Below are 27290 nucleotides of genomic sequence, written 5' to 3' on the forward strand. Positions count from 1 at the left end.
AGTATTAAGACAGTATGGACCACAGATTAAAAAAAAAAGAGACTAATGGAATAGAGTGGAATCCAGAAAAAAACCTACACATATTCATACTGCCAAAAAGTGGCATTTCAATTTAGTGAGACAGGAGAAAGATGATCTTTTCAATAAAGTGGTGCTGAAGCAATTAGATATATGTAAGAAAAAAGATTCTTGACAGATCACATCATACACAGGAATCTTTCCATACAGATTGCAGACCTAAATGTCAAAAGTAAAACAAAAAGATTCTGAAAGAAATCCAAGGAGATTATGTTCCTAAATGTAAGGTAGAAAACCATTTCTTTAAAGACACAGAAAACACTAACAAAGGGAAAGATTGGTAAATAGTAGGATATTAAATTTAAGAACTATTATTCATCAAAAGATATTAATAAAATGTTATAAAATTCAAGCTACACAGAAGAATATATATAAATGTACATACCTGATAAGGCATTCATATTTAAAATACATAGATATTCTACAAATCAATTAGAACAAACAAGTAATCCAATAAAAAATTGAATGAGAGACTCAAGCCAGCACTTCATAAAAGAATAGATTCATATGACCAATACATTTTTAAAAAGGTGCTTAACTTCATTGGTCATAGGTAAAGAATTAAAACAATAATCTAACTTAATGCACCCCTGCCAGGACAGCTAATGTGAAAAAGACAGATAATCCAAAAGTTGTTAGGATGTGGAGCAACTGGAAACAAGAGTATAAATGACTGCAACCACTTTTGAAACAGAAGAAAACTAAGATTCAGAGAGATCATACGTTGGGATTTGAACAATGGCCTATGTGAATCCAAACTTTAGGCTTTAAAAATGCATTCTTTTGTTTTATTCATTTGTTCTTTTAACCATTAATTTCTTATTATATGTCAGTCGTGGCCCTGGATGCTGAGATTGCATTGGTAAATAAGCCAACGGTAGCAGAGACAGATATAAAGCAAATGAGCAAATAAATAAGCAAGAAAGGTATCAGATGGTGGTAATGTATGAAGGAAATTAAAAGAAGGTGATATGATAGAGATTGAGAGATCAGGGAATATATCTAAGGAGATACCTTTTTAACTGAGATCTGATTGACTAATTAGCCAGCCATGACGAGATCTGAGGAACTCTTTCCAGGCAGAAAGAACAGCTAATGTAAGAGCCCAAAGGCAAGAATCTAGTTCTAGGGACAGAAGAAGGTTAATATGGTTGAAGCAGAGTGGGTGATGAGAAGCAGAAGGCAAAATGAATCAAGGAGGCAGGCAGAATAAAATCATTTAAGACTTTGTAAACTAGGAAAAGAATTTATATTCTAACTGGATGGAAAACCACTGGAGATTTTTTAACTGGCTGTTGTGTGAATAATGACTTGTTTATGATAAGAGTAGAGGCAAAGGGTCCAGTTCGGGGTCACTGTAGTGATATAGGTGAGAGATAATGTTAGCTAAACATAGGTCATGCAGATGGAAACAGTTTTTGAGGCAGAGTTGATGGGACTTTTAAATTGATTAGATTGCATCAGAGGGAAAGAAAAGTTGGTTTAACCAACTTGTTGGATGGCAGCACTATGTATTGAGACGTAGCTCAGAGGAAGAGTTAGTTTTTGGGGTGTTATGACCACCTCCTATTCATCCCATTGGTGAAGGAAGGATCCTGTGCCTTAAAATATAGCAGATGGTCAAACACACAATACCTGATACTGGATAGATGAGATTAACAGCAGTTTATTAGTCATGTATTCTCAGCCCAGAGGAAGAGGACACTGCATGCTATGGTAGGCCATACAGGTGTTGCACTTGGAAGCTGGGTGAACCAGAGGGGCTGCGGGGAAGCAGGCCTTATAGTAACAGGAAGGAGCAGTGCCTATTGGTTCTTGCAGGAAGTTCTGATTAGCTTGTTTAAATAATTTTATGGGTTGGCAGGGAGCTGAATCTGTTAGGTTGAGGATCGGTTTGGGGGTGGGTGCAGTTGGTCCAGGTGATAAGGGAAATAGTCAGATGGGGAAATTTCCCACTGGGTAGGAGCACTTCTGGCAGGAGCAGGGGAGCTCACAGCTATCCTTCTGGGGCCCTGTGAGACTCAAAGATGTCAAGGCAGCACTTGAAATTTTAGATTTTATAATACAGGGGGGACATCGAGTTCTTTTGGCCATGTTATGTTTGAGATGTCTGTGTGAAGACATGGAGGTGTCAAGTTGGATATATACATCTAGAACTGTGAGAAGTCAGAATTGGAGGTAATGATTTAGTAGATAATGAATGTATCAAGTCATAGTCCTGGATGGGAGAGTATAGAGATAGAGAAGAGAAGAGGGCCCAGGACTTAGCTTTGGATACATTTCCACTTCGAGAGAAGTATCAAAGAGACCGGGAAGAGTAGCTGGTGCGATAGGAAGAACACCATGATGTGAAGTATGATCCAAGAGAAACATTTCAAGAAGGAAGTGATCATACGTGACAAATACTCCTGAGTGATCTTGTAAGATAAGTAATCTTTGGATTTACAACCTGATAACCTTGAGCAAAGGGTATCTGTAGAGTTGTGGGAAATGGAGAGGAAATTGGACATTCTTTGCTGGTTGTCTCCATTTATAGTTCAGTGAAACCAGTGGTATCTACTGGTCTCTAGCATTTAGTTGTTTAATTTTGACAACAAAATCCCCTGTGGAATCTAAGGCACGTGTATATAGAAAATAAGCATCCAGAGACACTCAGTCGGTTGGACATCAGACTCTTGATTTAGGCTCAGGTCACGATCTCAGGGTCCTGAGATAGAGCCCTGTGTCAGGCTCTGCGCTCTCCCTCTCCTTTTGCCCCTCCCTCTGCTGGCTGCATGCGTGCTCTCTCTTTCTCTAAAATAAATGACTAAATCTTGAAGAAAAAAAAAAGTATTCATTCTTTTTCCATAGGAAGTTAGCCATATCTGTCTTTCAGAGGCCAATGTAACAATTTGTAGGGTGTTTCTCATCTAATAGTGTAAGTACTTACCACCTGAGAAATTGCAACAGGCAGAGGTATCGGCAACCACCACATGGCCCAGCCTTCTCTAATGTCACTCTCCCTAGATACCTATGCTGAAGCCTTGCTAACCTTTTAGTTTCACAAACAAGACAAGTTCTTGCTTCAGAATATTTGCATACGCTTTTATCGGTGCCTGAAAAAATAATCTCCCATTTTCTTCTGGATAATCAGGATCATCCTAGGTTTCTGTTTAAATGTCTGTTTCTCAGGAAAACCTCCTTGGCCTCTCAAGTTAGCTTATGTTTCCTTGCTATGTATTCTCATTGTGAATTTTTCCTTTATAACTCTTTGATCGTCATAATTAAATGAATATCCAGGAATTATTTGAGTACTATCTCTTTACTTGACCATAAGTTCTAAGATGTCCTGATCTCTATCTTGTTCTTAATGAGATTTCTAATGTTTGGCACAAGTCTTGGCATAGTGTGAATGAACAGTAAATACTTTGTTCTCTTCTCAGTCATAAGTGGAAGTGGAAGGAATCCATTTAACAGTAAGGATAAAAACAAAACTGTTTTCAACTGTTTTTTTATTTTACCTTATGCCTAGAATAGCTTATTGGAAGAGTTTTTCAAAAATATTAGTATTACTGAACTTATAATACGTTTCTGTGTTCAGCTTCACTCTTTAAAAATATCTATTCAAAGTTTGAACTGTCCTATTGACTTTAATAATAATAATAATTCCAAAGAGGGCCACACTAGTTAATATACAGTTCTGTAGCAAAATAATTCCATTATCTATCTACCTGTCTGTCTTCTATCATCAATCATCCATCTATCTTGTTATTCTTATGTTGCATACATCTTTTAAATATTAATAAATGACAAATATGGGAAGATTTTGTTAATAATGGAGTAATGCCTCAGACTTACTTCATACATGATCTTCACTGCAGCCATGACTCATTCTGAACTTGATGTCACTCCATTCTGATCTCTATATATTTCTTTCTTCCACCCTAAGCCATTTATCTCTGCACTCAAACTTGACCCTCAACTTTCCTTCATTTCATCCCTGACCTTAAGAGGTCAGTCTCAGACATGGAATGAACACATCTATTTTAAACAGTATGATAACAAAACAAAGCTGAATATTTCATAGTAAAGTCTTCCTGAAATTAAAAAAAAAATGATTGCATTAATGTTTCTGGGTCAAAATGTTGTGTACCCAATAAATCCAACAGCTTGTACAAATAGTGTAGAATAATAAAAAATCCTTTTTGTTGCTTGTAATGATTGAGGAAATTCTCTGCACATCGAGTTTGATGTGAAATGTTACCGACAGGAAAGGCCTTGGTCATTTGTAATCAGATTAGTGTCCATTCGTATGACTTTGATGCATGGCTGAAAGAACCTAAGGAGAATGTGAGGAAGATGTGAGCACTTCTTTGGTTGTGTGAATCTAAATTGATATTATAAAAGGTGGCAGAAGTAATCTATTATTTGGCATATTCAAACCTCAAGACAATTTTAGTATTGGCTTTCTTTACTCTTAACTTTGAAAGTAATTTAACAGCTAGTGAAAAAAAAACTTGTGGATTATTTAGGCCTTCTTGCCCCTGTGCACTCTGTTCTCTATGATTGACTTTTCTTCTCTTTGGAGAATTCCTATTTATCCTTCAGGATTCAGCTCAAACATCATCTGTGAAAATTACTCTCTATGCATCTCTTCTTTCCTTGCAATTTTTCCAGGGAGGCAGACGTGCTCTCCGCAGTCTGTTCCCATGGTGCCTTACTGTAAATCTCTTAATCATTTATTATGTTGTAGTGAAATTATTGTTCATAATTGTAACTGAGCTTAACATTTTGAAGATTCAACAAGATAGATTCAACAAAGATAGATACTGTATTTATCAACAGTGTCTTAGTCACAGATAAGAACTGTAGTCCAAGGGGGAAAAATAGAGAAAACCAATAAAAGAAAATGACTATATAATAACCCTTCCCATGTTCATCAGTTTCCTGAATAACTGTTTTTCCACATACGATGTTAGTATTACTCAGCCATCAGAAAGAACAACTATACAACATTTGCAGCAACATGGACGGCACTGGAGGAGATTATGCTAAGTGACATAAGTCAAGCAGAAAAAGACAATTATCATATGGTTTTACTCATTTATGGAGCATAAGAAATAGGAAGATCGGTAGGAGAAGGAAGGGAAGAAGAAAGGGGGGGTAAACAGAAGGGGGAATGAAGCATGAGAGACTATGGACTCTGGGAAATAAATACGTATTTCTTATTATAAATCACAGTACTACATAGGGTTATGTCTATAATAAGGTCAAATATTATAAAGACATTCAGTTGCATTTGTAAAAGAGGAACCAATCCTTGCACTATTTTGTTATGTCCTTAGTAAGATTTGTTCAACCAACACTTTTGCTTGCTGATTTGATGTTTTTTCGCCTTTGGGCTCTTTTAATGATACAGGTTATTGATAGTCCCATTAGATTTGCTCCTTAAAATCCTTATTCCTTTTCGATCAGTTTTATTGTTGTATGATTTATACCTGTTTAAAGCATACAATCCAGTGGGTTTTTTTTTTTTAAAGCATATTTAGAGTCGTGTAGTGCCGGAATGGCCAGCAATCCTGGTACCAACAGATGAAAGATTACTCCAAACTTGCTGCGAAAGAGGGGAGAAGGCAAGGGGGTCAATGCTCAGAGGTGAAGACCGTTTGCTCTTCTTTGCTCCCGCTTTCATTGGTCCTTCAGGATAATCACAAATCCTTATCACTGTTTCTCAAGCACATGCTGTGTGACAAGGGGTCTTACTGAGACTGGGAAGATCTGTTTACAGAAAGATGCGATATGCTAATTTGGGAATGTTCTAGTAAACACAGCCTAAGGGACAATGCCTGCATCTCTTAGATCACAAGGCTGCTGTTTGGGCTGGGAAAGCTTGGGGAGGGCCACTCCCCCCCCCACCCCTTGCGTGGCATTCCAAAGGCAGAGTGGTCACGCGGGCCTCGGCATAACAAAGGCCTACGCCCTTGCCCTTCTCTGAAACCGTCCCTGCCCTCACTGGGCTCCGAGTTACATTGTAGCAAGCCAGGTATTATGGCTGGTTTCACGCTCTACATTAACCCCAACAGTATAGATATCACAAAAATCTAATTTTAGAGCCTTCCACAAAAAGCCTTGTACCCATTAGCAATCACGACCCTTTTCCACTCCTTTCTCTCGCCTCCAGCACTAGGCACCCAGGCAACAGCAAATCTACTTTCTTTCTTTGTAGATTTATCTATTCTGTTTGTTTCATATTTGTGGAATCATGCAATATGTGGTTCTTCGTGACTGGCTTCTTTGACTTAGTATAATGATTTTGGAGCACAATTATTACTTCATTTCTTTTTATAGATTGCCAAACAACACTTTATTGATACACCATGTTTTGTCTATTCATTTGTTAGCCAACAGGCATTTGCGTTGTTGCCACTTTTTGAGAATTACAAATAATTCTGCTATGAATGTCTGGGTACAACTTTTGGATGGGCATATGCTTTCGTTTCTCTTGGGTAGATACCTGGGAGTGGAATGGCTGAAACCTATGGAAACTCTGTGTTTAACATCTTGAGGAATTGCCAAGATGTTTTCCACAGCAGCTGCACCATTTTTCACTCAACTCAATTTCAGTATATCCACATTCTTTCCAAATTGTGCTGTTGTCTATATTTTGATTATGGCCATCCTAAGTGGATGTGAAGTGGTCTCTCACTGTGGTTTCCCTAGTGACAAATAATGTTGAACATTTTTCATATGCTTATTGGCCATTTTTATATCTTCTTTGGAGAAATGCTAATTCAAGCCCTTTATCCATGTTTAAACTGAGATTTTGTCTTTTGTCATTGAGCAGTAGGAGTTCTTTATGTATTTTGAATATTAAACCCTTATCAGACATATGATTTGCAAATATCTTCTCCCATTCTGTTGGCCCTCTTTTTACTTTCTTGAGAATGTTCTTTGATGCACAAAAGTTTCAAATTTTGCTGAAGTCCATTTTATCTATTTTTTTCTTTGTTGCTCATGTGTTTGGTGTCATATCCCAGAAACCATTGATATTTCCAGTGTCATGAAAATTTACCTCAGTTTTTCTTCTATGAGTTTACTGCTTTCAGTGCTTATCTTTAGGTTATGGATGCATTTTGAATTAATTTTTGTGTATGGTGTGATGCAAGGGTTCATTATTTTGCATGTGGAAATCCATTTCTCTTAGCTACATTTGTTAAAGAGATTATTCTTCCCTCCATTGGATGGTCTTAGCACTCTTGTCAAAAATCAATGGGCTATAGAGGTACACAAGTCTGTTCCTGGACTCTAAGTTCTATTCCATTGGTCCAAGAATATGTCTCTTCTTATGCCAGTACCATACTGTTTTGACTACTGTAAATTTGTACTAAGTTTTGAAATTGGTAAGTGTGATTTGGAGCCCTTCAACTTTGTCCTTCTTTTTCAAGATTGTTTCCTCAGCGTAGGTATCCTGCAATTCCATATGCATTTGAGGACTGACTTTTCCATTTCTGCAAAAAATGCTGTTTATAATTTTAATAGGAATTGAATTGACTCTTTAGATCTATTTGGATAGTATTGACGTCTTAACAATACTAAGTTTTCTGATCCATGAGCATAGGATGTCTTTTCATTTATTTGTTTGCTTTTAACTTCTTTTAGTGATGTGTTGTAGTTTTCAGTGTACAAGGTTTTCACTACCTTCATTAATATGCTATTGAATTCAGTTTACTACGATTCTATTGAAGATTTTTGTGTAACTGTATTCATAAGGGACATTTGTCTATAATTTTCTTTTCTTGTGATATTTTAATCTGGCTTTGGTATCAGGTTAATGCTAGCCTCATAGGATGAGCTGAACAAGTATTTCTTCCTCTTCTATTTTTTTTTACAAGAATTTGAGAAGGCTTGCTGTTATTCTTTCTTTAGTGGTTTGCCATCTGGTCCTAGTCCTTTTGTTTTTTAAGTTTTTTACATTTCATCTTTTTCTTTGTTATAGTTATTTGAGATTTTCTCTTTCTTCTTGAATAACCTTAGGTATTTTGTGTATTTCTAGGAATTTGCATTTTAATCTAGTATTATAATACTTTATCCCCACTTTCATTTCTGATTTTAGTTATTTGCATCACTCTCTTTTTTTCTTTGACAGTGTAACTAAAAGTTTGTCAGATTTGTTGATCGTTTCAAAGAACCAACGTTTGGTTTTGTTGATTCTCTCTATTGTTTTTCTATTCTCTATTTCTTTCATCTCTATTCTTATCTTTATTCTCTCCTTCCTTTTAGTAGTTTGGGATTTAGTTTGTTCTTCTTTTTCTAACTAGAAAGTGTGTAAAGTTGAGGAATTAATTTGAAATATTCCTTCTTTTTAAATATTAATTTCCTTCTGAACGCCACCATAATTGTATCTCATGGGTTTTGGAATGTAGCTTTGTTTTCATTCATCTCAAATATTTTCTAATTTCCCTTATGATTTCTTCTTTTATATTTTTTTAATAATAATTTTTTATTACATTATGTTAGTAACCACACAGTACATCCCTAAAGAGAAATAAGTCAAGCAGAGAAAGACAATTATCACATGGTTTCTTCTTTGATCTTTTGATTGTTTAAGAGCATGTTGTTTAATTTCCACGTATACATGAATTTCCTGCTTTTTTTTTTTTTTTTTGGTTGTTGAGTTCTAGTTTCATTCCTTTGTGGTTGGAGAAAATATTTTTTTCTAAGTGAAGTGGGTTCCTTCATTCTTTTTTTTTTTTTTTAAAGATTTTATTTGACAGAGAGAGACAGCCAGCGAGAGAGGGAACACAAGCAGGGGGAGTGGGAGAGGAAGAAGCAGGCTCCCAGCGTAGAAGCCCGATATGGGGCTCGATGCCCTGAGCCAAAGGCAGACACTTAACGACTGAGCCACCCAGGCACCCCTCCTTCATTCTTTATCTTAGATATTCTTAAAATCCAAGAAAATAAAATTAAGTTCTCTAGGTAAAGTGGGAAGCCATGAGAGGATTGTGAGCAAATGAGTGAAATGATAGGTTGCTATTTTAAAAGAATCACTCTGATTATTGAGAATCAGTTTTGGGGAGGGCGTGTGGTAGAGGCTTTTGCAATAATCCAGGTAAGGGATGATGGTAGCTTGGACCAGGTTTGTAGCAGTTGACATGGTGTGTATCAGTTGAAACTTGGGTATATTTTAGGATGTCCTGATGCTTTGGATGTGTGGTGGGCTGGTGAAGATATCCTGCTTCTTTTTTCTTTTCTTTTTATGATAAACTGATAAGATAGGGTAGAGGATACTTGGCTTGTATCTGAGTGGGGTTGAGGAAGTGGATCAAGGAAGATGTCTTTGCAGCTGTTGGAAATAGATAGGCAATGAGGATCATTGCTGACACCTGACATGGAATTGTCTCTGGGCAGTCTTCTCAGAGCACATGGGAGGAACGCGGAGAGAGCAGTCTGTGGAGCTGCCCAGGAAACCTGAAAAGAAACTTCTCTGCATTCTCTTCCTCATCTATTTTCTTTTGAAGTTAAACATTCTTATTCTTCAACCTAAAATGGCTACATCTTTCCTAAAAAGTGAGTTTAGCTTAACATGTCCAAAGCTACTTCTATTAATTGGCCATTTCTAACCCTTCACCTATACAGCTTTCCCTTACACGGGGACCCAGGGCCAGATAGTACATTCCCAGAACACTCATACACATAATCCGTGAGATCCTGTGCAGACTCTGAAAATAGCCCAGGGCTAAGTGATAGCAGGCTATATGGCTATTAATGCCTCAAAGAGCTTTGGATGGGGGCAGAATGATACAGGCATGAAAAGGTTTCTTTAGTATTCTCCCCATGCACACAATGATATTAGTGATGTTTTGAACACTTGTCTAATATTTGGCCCTGCCTTATTCATGCATTAGCTCATTCAGTTCTCACATCAGCATTTGGAAGAAATTATTATTTTCTCTTTTTTATTGATGAGTTAAATGGGGCTCAGGGCAGAATCACTTGCCCCAGGCTTCCCAGCTATCAGTTGATGAGGCTTAGATCTAAACTTGTCTGTCAGTTGTTAGAGCGGTGCTGCCATAGCTCTACAAGGTTATGCTCTGACTCAACTTCATACTCTTTCTGTTCTATATTCCATGTGCTCTCCACACAGAATATCTTTCTACATTTTGATAACTTTTCTTTCCATAGATGCCTTTTTTCTGCATCAAGATAACAGGAAAACTAGATATTTTCAATGAGGAAAACTAAGGAAGAAAGCAAAGCACAATATAGTTCTGAGGGTGAGTGTGTTGGGACAATATAGGACCTTCCATAGTATATATTTTGCTAGCCAGTAGGAAAATATTAGGACTACTTTCATTTTTAATATTATTTTTAATATTTTTAAAGAAAAAAAGCAAAATCAAATCTGTCACATATTCCCACATATACAAAGGATATGAATGTATTAAACTATTCAGTATAATTAGAACAACTTAAAAATACTTTATTCACTCGCTGCAAACTTTATATTCATTTACTTCTTATATACACAGAATTTTTGCCAAGCTACTTGATAACACATGATCACTGACCTTGTACAAAGCTATTGTAGTTTATTCTTCATTCCTGCTTAGCCCTAAGGGAAATTATTACAACATTATTCTACATGGCCAGTGTCATGCTTCATTTCTTTAACTTTTGGAATGCTATCAGCAACAAGTGGGATCTCAATTTGTTACTGTTAAAAGTGTGAGAAATTGTAACTCTCCTGACTTTGCATTTGATGGAATAATTTACCAGACACTAATCAGAAGTTTTCTGATGAAATTCTGCATTAACAAAATTCAAGTTCAAATCTGAGCTGGCTAGCATCGATTTTTCACATTTATTTTGTGCTTCTGAGGTTTGATGCTAAGCTTCTTGGTATTCTTCTCTGTGCTTTGTAAGCATGGAGGTCACTTTGAAGTTGGTCGATCTCTGTCGATAAGAGATTGGCAGGATCTGGAGAAGAATACGAATCTGGCTGCTGGGTCAGAAATGTCACCATCGTGAAGCTGGGAGATGGACTAATGAAGCAGCGTACTGAGCTCGCTAAAACATAAAAGATGCAGACTCTACAACAATCATGTTGGCTTTAATGTTTTCCCACGCAGGTAATTTCAAAATCACTTTGCCAGATGCAAAATAATGAAAATACGACATTCATTATTTACTTACTTTGGTCTTTTAAAAAATATTTAAAATGTTTCAAGTCTTTTTGGGTCTTTCAGATTTTTCTCAAAATATTTTGTATTTTCTATTGCTGACCTAAATCCAAAATATCCTAGGATGTTTTAACCATCTGCCTAGTATTTCTAGTCAGTTTTTACCTTCAAATAGTGAAAAAGATTTGCACTGAACTTTAACATCAGAGGGTAGGGTGAATTTTGGAGGTAAATTATTCCAAACCCTGACAAATGTGAACATATCAGCATAGCTTTATTTAAAGTGACCTCTATTGCAAGTGATTTCCATGTGTATTATTCTATAATTCTCAGTGTCAAAATTCAGACAAAGGGGCTAAAATCTTCTTTCACATTGTTCTTGTTTTACTATTATTTTTTAAACTTTTGACCTTGAAAATTCTGCTTCCTAAGTTTTCATTTAAAAGTCGTAAATATTGAGTTAATGATGTCAGTTTTCCCGGGCTATCTGGACATTAGGCATTTCTGTCACACTTGAGGATAATACTTGGTTAAGCACAGCAACAACAAATCTACTGAAAAACCCAAAAAACCAAAAAAACAAAAGAAACCAAACAAAACGACAGATTGAAGCAATACTTTTCCTTAGATGTCTTAGCAAATTATACTAAATTTTCCTACCGTGTGAACGCCAGGAGTTAGGTTTTTCAAACTGCCTTTGGAGGTGGCTGACTTAGGTGAACCTGACGGCCCAACTTCACATTCACTTCCTGCAGCTGAATACAGCCCCATGTATGCTAGTCTCATAATTATTTGTAACTTTAAGAAGATAACGTTTGCTAAAATATTAGACTTTTTCTCAACACTTTCACATTGTATGATAAGCATTTACATGCTTTGGAATGAACATTTAAAAAATTATATTCAACAACTAAATAGTAAATAATGATAAATTCGCTTATCCAAAGCATGCACACAAGCTTCATGGATTTTGTTGATCTTTTTCTGGCAACTCTGTAATAACCACTTACTATTTTAGCATTCGATTTTGAATTTAATTCTTTGAAGCTGTTACATACATTAGAATGATTGTATTTGCACACTTGTGAGTATATATGTGTGTGTCTGTTTATTGGTACAATCAGAAGAAATCAGCTTAAACACATGGTGGAGCTGTATAGACTTTTAACACTTTGTAACAATTAGGTATTTCTGGCTTTGGGCCCAAAATGGGAAAGAGGACTGGAAAAGTCAAGGCAGTGGCAGCAATAGACCATGATTTGCTCTTGAATAATTGCTTTTACCTTGTTCTCCAAAGACAGTTGGTTCTGTATTGATGGAGGCATAACAATGCGGTAAAGCATCACAGGTAATTAGTTCATCTGGATAGCTTTAAAAACAATCTAACTGAATATTTAACCTTTCTGGGAAGTTTATATTGTATATCCACATTCTCAGAAGGTTTCTGCTTCTTTGAGCAAAATTGACAGTATCTTTAATTCAAAGAAAGATGATTTCCAGGTACTGACCCCTACACTTAAAGTGTCCTTTTTTTTGTTATGGCTCTCAGAAATACGATAGTAAATTTTTTTGTATAGTAAACAGATGCTTCTTTAGGACCATTAGCTCATTCCTCTGAATTATTTAAACAGACAAAAGGAAAGCTCTCTGTGGAAAGGTGTGTATTATACTCTTGTTTGCCTGGTATTAGTTCGCATGTATCCAAACTCTTGTTCTGCCTTTTATTCTAACAGTTTGTTCGCCTTTCTACATATGCTTATTAGTACATATAGGTAGTACATAGACTTACTTTTCTAAGGATTTGCATTTGACTATATTTTCTGATACTTTCCCCTAGTCCTTACTCATTTTTCAGTGGAGGGAGAGGACAGGAGAAGGACGCTGTACAATTGATAAAGTCAATATTCATCTTAAGCTTTTTCCTTGAATTATGGGGAGAAACACTTCTTCCTTTGAAGCTGGTAGATGTTCCTGTCTGCCGTCCTAATTAAGAATTACTATCTTTAATTCTTGCCTAAAAATTGGTAGCCAGTTTCAGAGACAAATGGGATTCTTCCCTTCTTCATTAGAAGGCATCTTTAATGTTTTATAATCTGCCCGTTTTCTAAAAAATTTTAAATATTTGTGAAAAATAAAGTAAAGAGGATCATAGGAATTTGCTTTGTCCTTTTCAGGACTTAACTTTGACAATTTCTTAGCTTGGTACTTTATATAATGGTCAAAAAGTAAAGGGGTATTTTTTTTTCTTTTGAAGCCATATTCTCAGAGAAAATAATAAAGAGAATGACATGTACCGCTGTCTAATAATTTTACTAGATTTCCTTTCCAGTTACTGATTTCATGGAAAAAATACTTAAATCTTTAAAATTTTTTATTCTACAAACTGAATTCACTTGAGCAAAGATTTTCATTAATTTCTACTCCTTGAGGCAATTTTCCTTCATTCTCATGGGAAAATGAGTCATTTATTTTTTTTCTGTTTTATAACTACAGATGAAAATGTTTCATTCACATAGATTTTGTTTTTATTCACTCACAACATTATATTTTTAAAGCTTCTTTAATCTCTTGGAAAAATCATATGTCACCTTAGCGTCATAAATGTTTATTGCAATTTTTAAATGAGAAAAATTTAACACTTTGGTATTTTTCAGATTTATTTTTAGTATGTTACATGTAATAATTTAGAGTTTTCAAAGAATAAATGGACAGCCCATTTTATTTTTGAGGGGAAAAAATATCTTAATAGTGTCTTTGTTACATTTCTATTCTACCTTCCTCAGTTGAAGCTTTGCTGACCAAAACTGCCCTCTGTTTCCCAAAAGTAGGTAGGACAGGACTGGTAAACAGGAGAATGGGGGCTTATGCTGAAACCATGATGGCCTCATATGACTGTCTTACTTCAGGAAATGAATTTAGGAGTATTCATCCACAGAAGTATAGGGCGAACTAATGAAACTGGAAGTGGTGGAGGCAGATTTGGAATTCCTGCGGGAGCAGCCCCTGAAGCTTGGATCTCTTGGAGTTGCTCTCTTCTTCCGACTGGATTTGGTGTTGTCTGCATCACTAGGCTCAAACACCACCGTCATGGACTCCATCCTGGTCACCGTGTACAGGCTGCTTTGCCGAGTGGGGTGAAACCTGGTGGTCTTGAGCTCCAGCTCATCATAGCTAGAAACTTCAATGAAAGGACACCAGCGAAACGCCCTCTTGAAGCCAGCTCGAAATCTGAAGAGAAGCAGGTCACAGAAAGAAAAAATTATGTTTTCAAGTGGAAATTTCTTTCAATTGCCACAGAAAGCCCTATTGAAGGCAATTAAGCAAAATCAGGTTTTGAATTTGATTTTCTTGACAAATTCTTAAAATGTATGCCACAGTATTGGTACCAGTCTTGTAAATTTTCTTGTTTGAATTTTAATTTCCTATGGATGAGAAGCATGTCATTGAAGAGAAAAAGCAGAGCATCACATAATCCATATGCCAAAGAAACAGTGTACATTTCTTCAATAATTTTATACATTTGCAGAAGTGTAATTGAATTAGGCTTGGTGGTTAAGGCACTGAAAAATGACATATTTCAAAATAGCTTCTTTCGGAAATGATTAAACATTTGTACATTAAAGTCTCATTTAATGTTGGAATTAATTACTAATCTTGATGGTTTTTATCTAATCATATATGAAAGTGCAAAATCTTTTGCTTTGTAAACCATGAAGTGAAGTTGATTAAAAACAGATATACTGTTTGTGGGGTGGCTTGAATTCATATATGGCTTATGCAATTGAGAGAAAAAAAAGAAGAATTAAGTATTTAACAAACTTAAGGCACAGTGTAGTGGAGGCTCAACTGGAAAGAGAATTAGGATTTGGCTTACAGTTACTTACGTGAAGTTCTACTTCTAGTTCTGCTCAGAACACATTGGTTTCTTCAGGGAATTACCGATCTTACGACATTTAGCCCTGCCCCTCCATGTGTTTTTACAGCCGAGGTGTTTTTATCTGGAAACAGCATTTTACCCTCCTTTCCAGTCCTAAATTTGACTACAGTCAAATATTGCCTTTTATTTTTATTTTTTTAAATATTTTATTCATTTATTTGACAGAGAGAGAGAGACAGCCAGCAAAAGAGGGAACACAGCAGGGGGAGTGGGAGAGGAAGAAGCAGGCTCCCAGTGGAGGAGCCTGATGTGGGGCTCGATCCCAGAACGCCGGGATCACACCCTGAGCCGAAGGCAGACGCTTAACCGCTGTGCCACCCAGGCGCCCCAAATACTGCCTTTTAAAAACTTTACTGTAAAAGTAGCTTTGCCCTGACCACTTTAATTTCTTCATAGCCTATTTCCATGGAGACTGCATCCTGTCTTACTTGCTGACCTCATTATACCGGCAGGAGGATTGGAATTCTCCTCGCCCTTACTGTTGATTCTGTAACCCTCACAGCAACATCTTCTATTTTGAAGTCTATCCACTCACATATGCCATCATCTCTCCCCATCTTATAAAAATTATCTGTATATTTCTATGAAGTGTCTTCATTTCTTTGAGGACTTGAGCACATATTCCACTCACCTCCTTCAATCATGATGGACTTTTTTTTTCTTAACAGACAAAATTCTGAAGGGTCTGGAGGGAGAATAGGCCATATAAAAATCTCCCAGTTAGAACTCTTAAGTTTACTGTTTTGAGGATGTAATTGTTAAGGTGGGATATTTCATAACGTAGGAGGAATTCTGAAAAAAATCAAGTTCTGTACTCTTCTTAGTAAATTTTTAAATTTTTCCTTCCTTTTGCATTTGTAATTTGTACCAAGAAGCTGGAACAAAATTATATGCTTTCAGCTAAGCCAAGAGTGACAAGAACTCTGTGGTTTGGTAACTTTCTACCTTTTATTCAGACAGCAGTAGATGATGGGGTTGTACATGGTCGAGCTCATTGCCAGCCAAAAGCTGGCCAGGTAGACCTGCTGGATGTATTTCCACCTATTTAGTTGTTGGTAGACTGCGGTGAGGATGAAGTAAATATGATACGGCAGCCAGCAGATGGCAAATGTCACCACGACAATTATCATCATTTTTACAACCTACAAAGAAAGAAGGAAAGAGGTCAGTTTTGGAAAATTTAAAAGTCATTAAATATATTAGTTGCAGTAGCTTACTACAAATCATATTTTTCTCCCAATATAGCTAAATACATAGCATGCCTAAGGATAAGTATCTAAAAAGTGGGAGTAATCTAGGGACAGCTGCCCAAGATAAGTCTCAAGAAAGCATGCTGATGTGACCATTCCTTCTTTACCTAACCCAAGAGAATGGATGGCACTAACTCAAACAGAAACAAATATTTATTAATTGGCCTGAAGAAAATAAGTGTTTACAAAAATCCAACGAGCTTAGGGGAGAGTGGAGCAAGATTTGGCTCTGCTAGCCTGAACATTAAAATAGCAGAGATATTATATCTAGAGAAACTGGTATTGGGAAAGGTTTCTCTGGATAGTGATTATGAGCACCCACAGTCTGAGGAAATATCATTAGCTTTAAATTTGCAAGTAGGTAATCAACTGGTTTATACAGCAGGTCTTATGAATTTTGTAAACATGGATCATTTCCGTTGGTTTTCATACCTTTGAAACCAAATACTCTAGAAAGCCCTGGCCGAAGTAGCATATCAGCCTTTATTCCTCCACCACTAGGCCTTAAGTTCCTAGATGGCAGAGAGAATGTCTTAATTATCTTCATATTCCCAGCATCTAGCACAATCTGAAGTATATAGCTGAAGATAAATAACTAGATACGGAATGAATGAATAATGAATGACGATGTACAATTTGCAATAGTAGGTTGAATGGGAGGCTGTTTTATGTGTCCCTAGATGAAATAAAATCTGTCCATTGTCTGTGACTGTAAGAAAGGTAGACTCAGAGCTGCTTAGCTTTGTATGGAAAGGGAAATCACAATATTCTATGATTACCGCATTTGATATTTCTCACTAGCAATCTATCTACTAAATTTGTCCATACTTCTTTTGGCAATTTGGAAATAGTAAAATGTTTAGAATGATATATGTTAAATAAAATAATTTGGGGGCTTACCCCTAGTCAGATCAGCACACAAATCAGAGACAGTCTTGACATAAATGATCTGTGAGGCATCTTAGAACTATGAAAATACATTTATGGACTGGACTCTTCATTTCACTGCAAGTTAGGGATTCATAAGAAAAGTTGGCAAGGTTAAGAGTCAGGAGAGACGTAATTCTAGAACAAGGCAAAGCATGAAGTGGATCAGTGTGGAAAGCAAAGTTTTCCCAAGGGCCTAATCACTGTACCATCCAGGGAACTAGTATTGAGCTGATGGAAATTAGTCATCAGAGCTGAAGATCAAGGTCAATAGCTCAGAGAATGTCATCACTGGCTGCACCATCCAAACCCTTTTTTTCTCAGTGCTCTTTAAACTGCCCCTTTTTTTTTCCCCCTGAAAAGCTGTGTTCAGATTTCTGCATTTATCTCTCTGATTTCCTATTCATTTATTTGTGGAATATAAGTGAGAACTGTATTTTATTATAATTCACATTTATATAATGTTTCATGTATTTAACACCTTATCAGTTGGTTTTCAATTGTGCTTTAGGAAACTGAGGCAAAGACCAAAAGATTTGACCACTGTGATTCACGAGACAAGGCTGGAGTTTTAAAACTAAGATTTTTAAGTCTTTTTTCTTCCTGCTTACAGTTAACATTTACTGAATGTCTACTGGGTCTAGAAAACAGAATAGAGAAAAATAGTAAGTAAAGGACCCATTTCTTATCCTGCAGAAGCTTACAATATAATGAAAAATGTAAATAAAAAATGCACAGAAATGTGGTGAATATAAACATGTGCATATAAAGTTGAAATAATATTTATGAGAACTTTCTAGTTTATTATAAGCAAGAACTATTCAGTACATGGTAACTGTAGCCCAGGGATATAAGACTGAATGAAACAAGTTCTATTGCCTTTTTACTTTGAATATATGAACATTATACTATTCCTTGAATACGACAAGTAAGCTCCTGCCCCAAATTATTCTCCCTCCAGAACACTCTTCTCCCAGTTACTCCCACTGGGTAACCCCATCATGTTCTTCACGCCTTTGCACAGCTGTCACTTTCTCTGTGACTCCCATTCTGACCAACCTGTTTAAAAGTGCAGTCTGCCCTTCCAGCACCAAACTCCTTAGCTTGCTCTTTATTTTCAGTTTGTTATGTTTATTCTTTACTTCCTGTCTCCTCATGTTAGAATATAAAAGAGCAAGAATTTTCTGCTTGCTTTGTTTTTTGCTGATGGATTCAGGCACATAGATCGGACTTCATACACAATCAGTGCTCAAGAATTTTTTAAAATAAATCCATGAAAGCTGAATACAACAAAACAAAACAAAACAACACCCGAGAGTCATATAGGTGGTTAAGAGATGTCCCTAATTTTACTTGGTCATTAATTACTGGTATCATTTGTCCTCCAAATTTAAAATGGGCATGTATGTATCGAATGTGCCTGATGTTTTATTGCTATCTCATTTTTCTAGGCAAACAAATTCAAAAGAGTATGAGTGTATAAACAATACAACTGATACATTATTTGGGGTGCATGAAAGCATTAAATTTTATTCTGAATAAATGCTAAGGGCAAAAAAAAAAAAACTACGACAGTGTGAACATGGTATAGGCTACTCTGTTAAATACAGTATCAGCAAATATGCATAAAAGCTTCTTTGAATGCTTTTGTGCAGGCTGACCACAAAATCCCTGCGCATGAAGCTATTTTCTAACAATAGTAAAGACCTACAAAAGCTATCAGAATCTTTAAGTGACTTCCAACCATCAATAATGTGGAAAAATTAAAGTGCACGTGGAGAATTAAATTAAATAAAAATGCCTCTGGAACCGAAGTTTCAGATAACTTCTAATTCACGGATATAGGGCCTTATGGACCTTGTTATAAAACATTTAGATATTTATTTGAAAATAAGGAAAAATCTGAAAGACTCTGAAAGAAAATGTCTTTTCCAGTGAAACATGGTTATAATATTCTTCACTTACTTATTTCTATAAAATACATTTTAACTGTTAGCTTCAGTGTCTGCTCACCAAATCTTGTGGAATTATCTCAGATGTCAAACTTTCAGGACCCCAGGTGTCATGTATATGCAAAAAAGCAGGGTTCTAGGTGGGAGAAATTGCATTGCTTTGTGAAGTGCCAAAATCATGAATCTGTAATCCTACTCTTTAAATTGCTCAGGAAGAGAGCACTTTGAAGCACAAATCTTGAGCAATGAGAGATGTGCAAAGGCTGCGAGCAGTTCCCCTGTGTCTCATGGCTGGACGACGGCACTAGCACATAAATACTAAGCAGGAAAGGTATGCAGTTTGGTAGACTTCCTGAAAATCCTGAAATTTTTAGGCGAGATAAGAGACTGGGATAGAGACGGTTCAAATCTTTCACCATGTCTTAGCAAATTGTGCTACAACCTGATATGAAGATTGATTGATGTTGGGTATTTCAGGAATCTGAGACACGTCCCACTTCTGAGGCAGTGGGATTTATTTTCCACTTTCCATGGCAACATGGATGGTCATGGCTGTCCGCTGTCCTTGGCACAGACACTTACTAGCAGGAGGAAGAAGGGAGGTGGGACGAGTGATGAAGCTCCTACAGTTCTACTGCCTGTTTTTAGTAGTTAAGAATCCACTTTACTCACATAGGCAGGACTGAAATGCATGCTTTGGTAAGTGAAAATAAGCTTTGGGCATCTTTTCTTTGTGTATCAAAGGGAAAAAAAATCTTTGATTTTTGTATCTTGTACAGGTTAGACTGAAATGCCTGCAGCCGTTCTTATCTTTCATATTAAATTAGTGTAGGAGGGATGATTTTGAGGTTTAGGTCATAAAAGAGAAAAAAAAAATGTAAGTCTAGGAAATGAAATAGAAGAGTGCCAACCATAAAAAAACGTGTAGGATTATCTTCTTCAGCGTAGGGTTTATGTTCCTAAAAATGTCCGAACTGGAAATTTTCAACGCCATGTGGCAGGAAGCTTCTTGCTTTGATCAGAACCCCTTCAGAATGTTCTGGAGGACCATCCCATGAGTCACATCCTACCACTTCATCACGCCTTTTGTCTGCAGAAATGGTCTTAAATGGACCATTAAATTTCCTTAAGTCAAAACTGCAGGCCTGCTTATTTTAACCACACATTAGCAAATTAAAATAATATTCTCCAGAGTAGGATACGGGAAAATTTTCAATAAAAGCATCAAAATGTAAAGTACCATTTCATGGGCTATTTAGGTTGAGGTTTTGCTGCTTCCATTACATTCAGTGGGCTTAAACATTTCTGTCTCGAGTGAGGAAATAAGAACTCAGTAATAATAGTGGTGAAAAAAAGGGCACCGTGGTCCAGAAGCCGAGTTGAATTTTGCTAGTAATTTTAGAATTAGATGAGAATACGGGTGCGCTGTGTTGGTGTGGTCCAAGAACCGTGACGCTGGTACCAACTCCAAGTAACGTGTGCATGCAGTTAACATCAGAGTGATGCCTGTAAGAAGTGACGTCAAGCCCAAACAAAGGAAAAAACCTATGTGTGTGTAAGTGCAAGCGTGGAGAGCCTTTGTGTGTGTGTGTGTGTGTGTGTGTGCAGTGTTGTATTTGGACTGTCCTGTACATGTTACTGGTCATATTTCGTTTTTAGTGTATTTTCATTTTTTCCATTGAAAACTTAGACTTTGAGAGCATCATAAGATTTTAGGCTTACAATGGTCTAAAGCCGGAGAAAGTGAAGCAGCCATAAAAAGGAAGATGAGATGAAATTAGTAAAGGAAGTACGTCGAGCAAGACAAATAAAGACTGATGTTATGGGATCGTGGTTGGAGATAAAAATGCATGGAGCCTTCTTATGGACCAAATTGTGTTCCCCCATTTTTTTAAAATTTATACGGTTTCTTTCTTTCTTTCTTCCCTTTCCTTCTGGCTTTATTGAGATATAATTGATATCTAATGTGTATGTTTAAAGTGTTCAATGTGATGATTTGATACATGTATGTATTGTGAGGTGGTTACTGCAATAAGGTCTATCTCCTCACACATAATTACCGTTTTTGGTTTGTGTGTGTGTGGTAAGTGCGTTTAAGATTTATGGCAACTTTTCAGTATACAACCCAGTATAGTTAACTGGAGTCCTCATGCTTCACGTCAGATCCTCAGACTGCCTTCATCTTATAACTGGGCCAGTGGGAGAGGAGAGGAGAGGCATCCCCGGCGGCTGGTGGACTGGCCTCCCACAGAGTCCGTGACCGGTTAGTGGAATCCAAGTCCCCCGGCTGGGGTCCATTTACCTTGCCTGCTGTTTTCTTAGCCACTCCCCTGCCTCCTAGTTCTGCAGCTCAAGACTCAGTTCTCTGGATGGAGGGAAAGAAATGGGCCTTTTTGGCAGCAGCCTGCAGAACTGGGGCAGTGGGTACTCACTCATTCACATACTTTCATTTCCCCCCTTGGGAGAAATCACCTCTGAGAAGGAACCTCTTGGCGCTGAGCTGTGTCACTTTCAGGGAGAGGTGATGTGTGTGCAGTCAAACTATTCCTCTCACCCTCTCCAGTGCATCTGCATCACATTTTTTATCGCTAACGTTGTGCTGGAACTTCTCTGCTAGACTCCTGGACTTCCACATGGCTCCCAGGTCCATGGGTGATTCCCTAAATCAGTGTTTCCCAGGGCCCCTGGACTGTAGCTGAGAGGAGCTGGAGCTGATTGACGGGCCACGGTAGGGTCCACAGCTGCATGGAGGTCTCTATATTCATTACCCAACTCACAGTGAGTGAGACTCCTCTCGGATCTCTTGGAGTTTGGTGCTGATGAAAGAACCAAAGCCAAATGAGGCAAGAGCCAAATTCTCTGGGGTATAGCGCTGTTTCTGGGTCTCCAGCTGGAACCTTGTTTTAGCCTCCTGGATACAGGCCTGCCTTCTCAAAATGACTCCTCCTCTTTCTGGGACGGCACCAGACCTATCTGACCCTTCAGCACCCACAAGGCACATTTGCCTGTGGATAGATGCCACATTGTTATTAAGGAGATAACAAGAGATGTCTTATTTTGTCATCTTGCTGATGTCAGTCTTCAAAATTCGTGTTGATATTCTAATCCCCATTACCTCAGCATGAGACTGAATTTGGGGAGAGGGTGTTGAAAGAGGTAATTAAGTTAAAATGAGTTCATTAGGAGGGGGCCTCAATCAGTATGACCCGTGTTGTTGAAAGAAGTGATTGGAACACTGACACACAGAGGGAAGACCGTGGGAATACAAAGGTTTGCAGCCATCTGCACACCAAACAGAGAAGTCTTACAGGAAACCATTCCTGACAACACCTTCAACTCAGACGGCTCACCTCCAGAACAGCAAGAAAATAAATGTCTGTTGTTTAAACCACCAGTCTATTGTATTTTGTTATGGCGGCCTGAAAAGACAGCAACAGGGTTTGAAATGCTGAGGACACTAGATGATATGGCTTCATGCCAGCAAAATAGAAGGCAAAATACTCTACAGGGTCCCAGAAAATGGAGATTTCCAGAGAGGTTTGGATTGCCTGTAGAACTGCTGTTAGCAGTATCAGAAACAGACCAGGACCTCCATTTGCAACAGATGAACCTCTCAGGTTACATATGGTCTTCCTCAGGAGCACTGTGTTCCATGGTAATTTTTTTGCAGCAGACATAATGACACTGCACGTAGAAAGCTTGCTTGCTGAATGAGATGATAGATTTTTCTTGGTTGTTATACAATTCAAAATTCCAATTGAATCTGTCACTTGAGCTTAGACTGAAGAGTGGTCCCTTTGATTCAGGCAAAAGGCTCCTTTGTTATCACACTCAAGCGTTCACCTCGGAAGGAGCAAAGCTGTTGTGGCTTGTTAGGTTAGAGGCAGAAAATTAAAATAGAAAATAGCCAGAAAACAATTTCTGTGGTTTACAAAAACAGGAGAAGTAGATTTATTTACCACATTTCATGGGTTTCCAAATAATCAAGAGCAATTTTAACAAGAGTTTTTGAAAAGGAAGGGTCACATATTGTGAATATTGGGTCAAAGTCATGTTTTTGAGGCTTCTGTTTTATTAGAACGGGAAGGAATGTCAGAGTATGGTTAAAAATGTAGATTACTTTAAAATATATGTTTAGCAAATTAACACCAAAATGTAATACAAGAGTACTGTTCAGAGCATGCTGACAAAACGTAATACTGATTCATAGTGGACTATGAGATGGTGGTCTGGTAATGGGAACGAAGTTTGAAATTCCTTGATCAGTATCTTGTGCTCTTAGGGAGAGGGGCTGGGTTGTTACATTTTAACTGCAGTGCAGTCCAGAGCCCATTCCTGACTGCATTTCAGATCTCTCCTTCATAAACTAGAAGATACAGCGGTGTTTCCAAACTTACCCTGTGCTCTACTTGTTTCATCCTACCTTTCAAAGCTTCTTTCCCCTTACTACCTTCCTGTGCTAGTTTCTGGTGCTACAGACTCTGTGCTACAGAGTGTGACATTCAGCCCAGGTGCTGCACTCCACGCGTTGGCCAGGTCGTTCTAACACGCACTTTCCGACTTCCCAAAGGAAAATCATGCTGATGGCAACATTGTCCTTTGAGTGAGGCAAGGCCAGCAGACGCATTTGATGGAGGACTCAGCGGAGTTGTGTTCACTTCTGATTTTAGTAAAAGGCTTGGTGCTTTTTATAATTACTAAAAAAAGAAACTTTCCAATGTATGATCTTCTATAATCTTCATGACAAACCTTTGACCATATAGCTTCTCCATTTTATAGATGAGAGACTTAAAACCCAGGAGGTGGGGTGCTTTCTCAAAATGCGAAAGGCAGGTTCACAGCAAGGATTCCTGGGTCTCTTAATTCTTCATTAGCTAAGAGCTCATTTTGCGTACATTCTACTTCTCAAGACCTTTAGAAAGAGCCCCGGCTTCTTTCCTCAGCTAGCGCGCTCAGGGGTGCTTAAGTGAAGGGTAGTCAGATGGCCTCATTTTGCCCAGGAATTGCCCATTTGAGCTTCAGGTAAGATGAGATCTTTTCCAAAAGATGAGAGAATGAGAAAAGAAGTTGGAATGGTGGAGCGGGCTGGGAACTTTTAGTTGGAATCTGGTGTATCTATTACTATGGGAATATGGACAGATTGATCTGCATTAAAACTGTGAAATAGGGACTCGGAACTTCAAATATTTTATGGGCTCGTGTGGTACCACTTACTTCCACAGACTTCATTTATGTTGAGCATGTTCAAAGACAAATGCACAAGAACTGTAAATTCTTGACAATCTCCTGTATTCTTTTTCCCTAGTAGCCATAAAGCAGGTCTGCTGAAAAGGATTACTTTAGTCCCAAATAAACACTGTTAGGATTTAAGATCTTTTGACATTCACAGAAGGGGAGTGAGCGAAGAGAATTTCTGCCTCAGTTACCTTTGTGGGAAAGTGAGTGTCAAGAGCAAACAGCTGCAATCTGCTGCCAGCCTGCTGGCACCAGGGCATGGGCTCATCTCTTCCTTTTCTGTTCCAGGAGTTGCTGGGGGAGATCTGGTGTCTCGGGAGTGTGCCTGGCCAGGTGAAAAAGGCTAGGCTGATGACATTTGCCTGACCAAGAGATTTTATATCTTGCTCTATGTTGACATAACTTGTCCTTTTAAAAATACACTCTTATTAATAGATTGTGGTCTGAAATATTAGGTCAGCCAGTGTCTCAAGGTACTTTTACAGTTGGCTTTTTGTCTTCAAGTTGTGCATACCTTAATTGCTTTTTGAAGCAGCATAAATCTAGAATACTTAAAAATACACTTTTCTATACTAAATCTGGTAGAAAATAAGATCAACCACTGAATATTAATATTTTTCTCTATGATATATGGGAAATAGGAAGGCATGGATTATAAATAATGTTATTGTCTTGATTTGTAGTTACCTTGAAATAAACCCATGTGGTTCGCACATGCCTATCACTCTGGAATGCCCTGATCTGATCTCTCTCCCTGTAAAATTCTCTATCCATCTTTCAGGAGGTCCCCCCAAGTTCACCTCCTCAGTAGCTTCCCTCATTTCTTCATGCGGGTATTCTTAGTTACTTCCTAATGAGATTTAGCAAATCACGCTTACATCTTATAACACAGGTACATGTTATAGTCAAGCACGTCTCTGTTTCCTTCAGACCAAATATGGGCATATGCATTATTTGTTTTTTTGTCTCCAGAACCTAGCATAGTTCTTGACATTGAATAAATTACTTGTTAACTGAAGGTATCAGATTTTCTCACTCATTTTATGAACACTTTAATTGCAAGAAGCATCATTTATTTTTGTCTTATCAGTGTTTTGCCCTATCATGCACATAATAGGATTTCAAAAATATACATTTTTGAACTAGGAAGGCAGAATTTTTTTTTCTTTTTTTTTTCCTACTCCCCCTCCCCCGTATGCCATGCTTTTATTCCCATGACTTACTCATTCAGAACTGGAAGCCTGTATCTCCCACTCCGCTTCACCCAGTTTGTCCAACCCCCTATCCTCTTCCCCTCTGGCAACTATCAATTTGTTCTGTATATTTATAGGTCTGATTCTGTTTCAAAAATATTATTTAAGTGAATAAAACAGAAATACATTTAAATATTTTATATCTAAATTAAGATAATTATTATTGCCCTTGACTTTTGTGTTTAGCACAACGTTTGAAAAAAATATTTGAACCATGTGATGGCTCAGGCTTAAAAAGGAAGCCAATTACTTTTGCATACTTAATTTATTGTACACTTATATAACAATTGTTTTACAATAATGCCATTTTTCTAAAGAAACCAAGGCTCCAGACTCTAGAGATACAGTGCGAAATTAAAAAAGAAAAAAAAGTTATCTATTTTCAAAGCATTTATACCCTATCAAAGAGACATTTGTTAAATAATAAGTATAGAAAACATATGAAATTACAAATTCTGATAAATTCAATAGAAAAAATAATCACATCTAGATTTGTAGAGTACAACGGAAGGTCTGTTTGAGGAAGTACTATTTAAGCTGCAACCTAGAGGCTGTACAGACAGAAGAATAAAGGGCATAGCATTCTAGGCCCCGATAATAGTGTGAGTGAAGACCGAGAAGTGGAAGAAAGTTTGATGTGTTCAAACAACCGAGAGCAAGTGTTATGGGAACGCAGTGTATAAATGGCAAAGTGGCACAAAATGAGGTTGGCAGAGTAAATGGCAGCAAGATTCTGTGGAACCTTGTAGGTTATTTTCAGGGTTTGCAATTTCTTTTATTTATTTCCTTACGTGTATCGGGAAACTACTAAAAAATTGCAAGCAGGTTGTATGAGTTGGTTTACATTTTAAAAACATCAGTTGTAATACACCATGGTGGCTGTAACCACTAACACTGTATTATATATTGGAAGATGCTAAAGGACTTGGTTTTAAAAGTTCTTATCACAAGAAAAAAGAATTTTAACTATGTGTGGTGATAGATGATTACCAGACTTAATGTAGTGATCATTTTGTAATACATACAATACCAAATCATTACGCGATACACCTGAAACTAATATAATGTTACAGCTCATTAAAAAATCATCCTGGATGCTAAGTGAAGAATGAATTTGGGGAAACAAGTGCAGACCTGGGAAAGTGAGTTGGAGAGGTTGTTGTGGTGGACCTGTGGACAAGTGATAGAATCTTGGAGAATCATTTTAATGGAGAGAGAGAAAAATACAGAGATAGGAACTATTTTAGGGATGAAGACCATTAGGATTTAGTAATGAATCAGGTGAGGGTAAGAGAGAAAGGGGAGTTTTTAAGAATGACTCTTCATAGAAATTAGTATCTGGGTAAATGGAAGTACCATGCACTTGTATTTGGATGACTGTAGGAAAAGTCTCCTTTTATGCCACACCTGGAGACTCAGAGATCAGTAATGCATATTATAATTTCAAAACACCTGAGAAATAGGCAAAGCAAGGACATCAAGCATGTAGCTTGTTACAT

General features: G+C 37.3%; 1 protein-coding gene across 1 annotated transcript in view; it reads right to left on the minus strand.

Moving 5' to 3' along the window:
* Positions 1-12191: 12191 nt before the first annotated feature.
* Positions 12192-27290, minus strand: part of TACR3 (tachykinin receptor 3) — a 76326-nt gene continuing 61227 nt past the window's right edge. The window contains exons 4-5 of the mRNA XM_026499108.4: positions 16120-16316; positions 12192-14465 (exon numbers count right to left, since the gene is read on the minus strand). Of these exons, the coding sequence (XP_026354893.1) occupies positions 14153-14465; positions 16120-16316 (510 nt within the window). The 3' untranslated portion in view covers positions 12192-14152. The remainder of the gene's footprint in view (positions 14466-16119; positions 16317-27290) is intronic.

Source organism: Ursus arctos, unplaced genomic scaffold (assembly GCF_023065955.2).
Source record: "Ursus arctos isolate Adak ecotype North America unplaced genomic scaffold, UrsArc2.0 scaffold_11, whole genome shotgun sequence".
NCBI lineage: Eukaryota > Metazoa > Chordata > Mammalia > Carnivora > Ursidae > Ursus > Ursus arctos.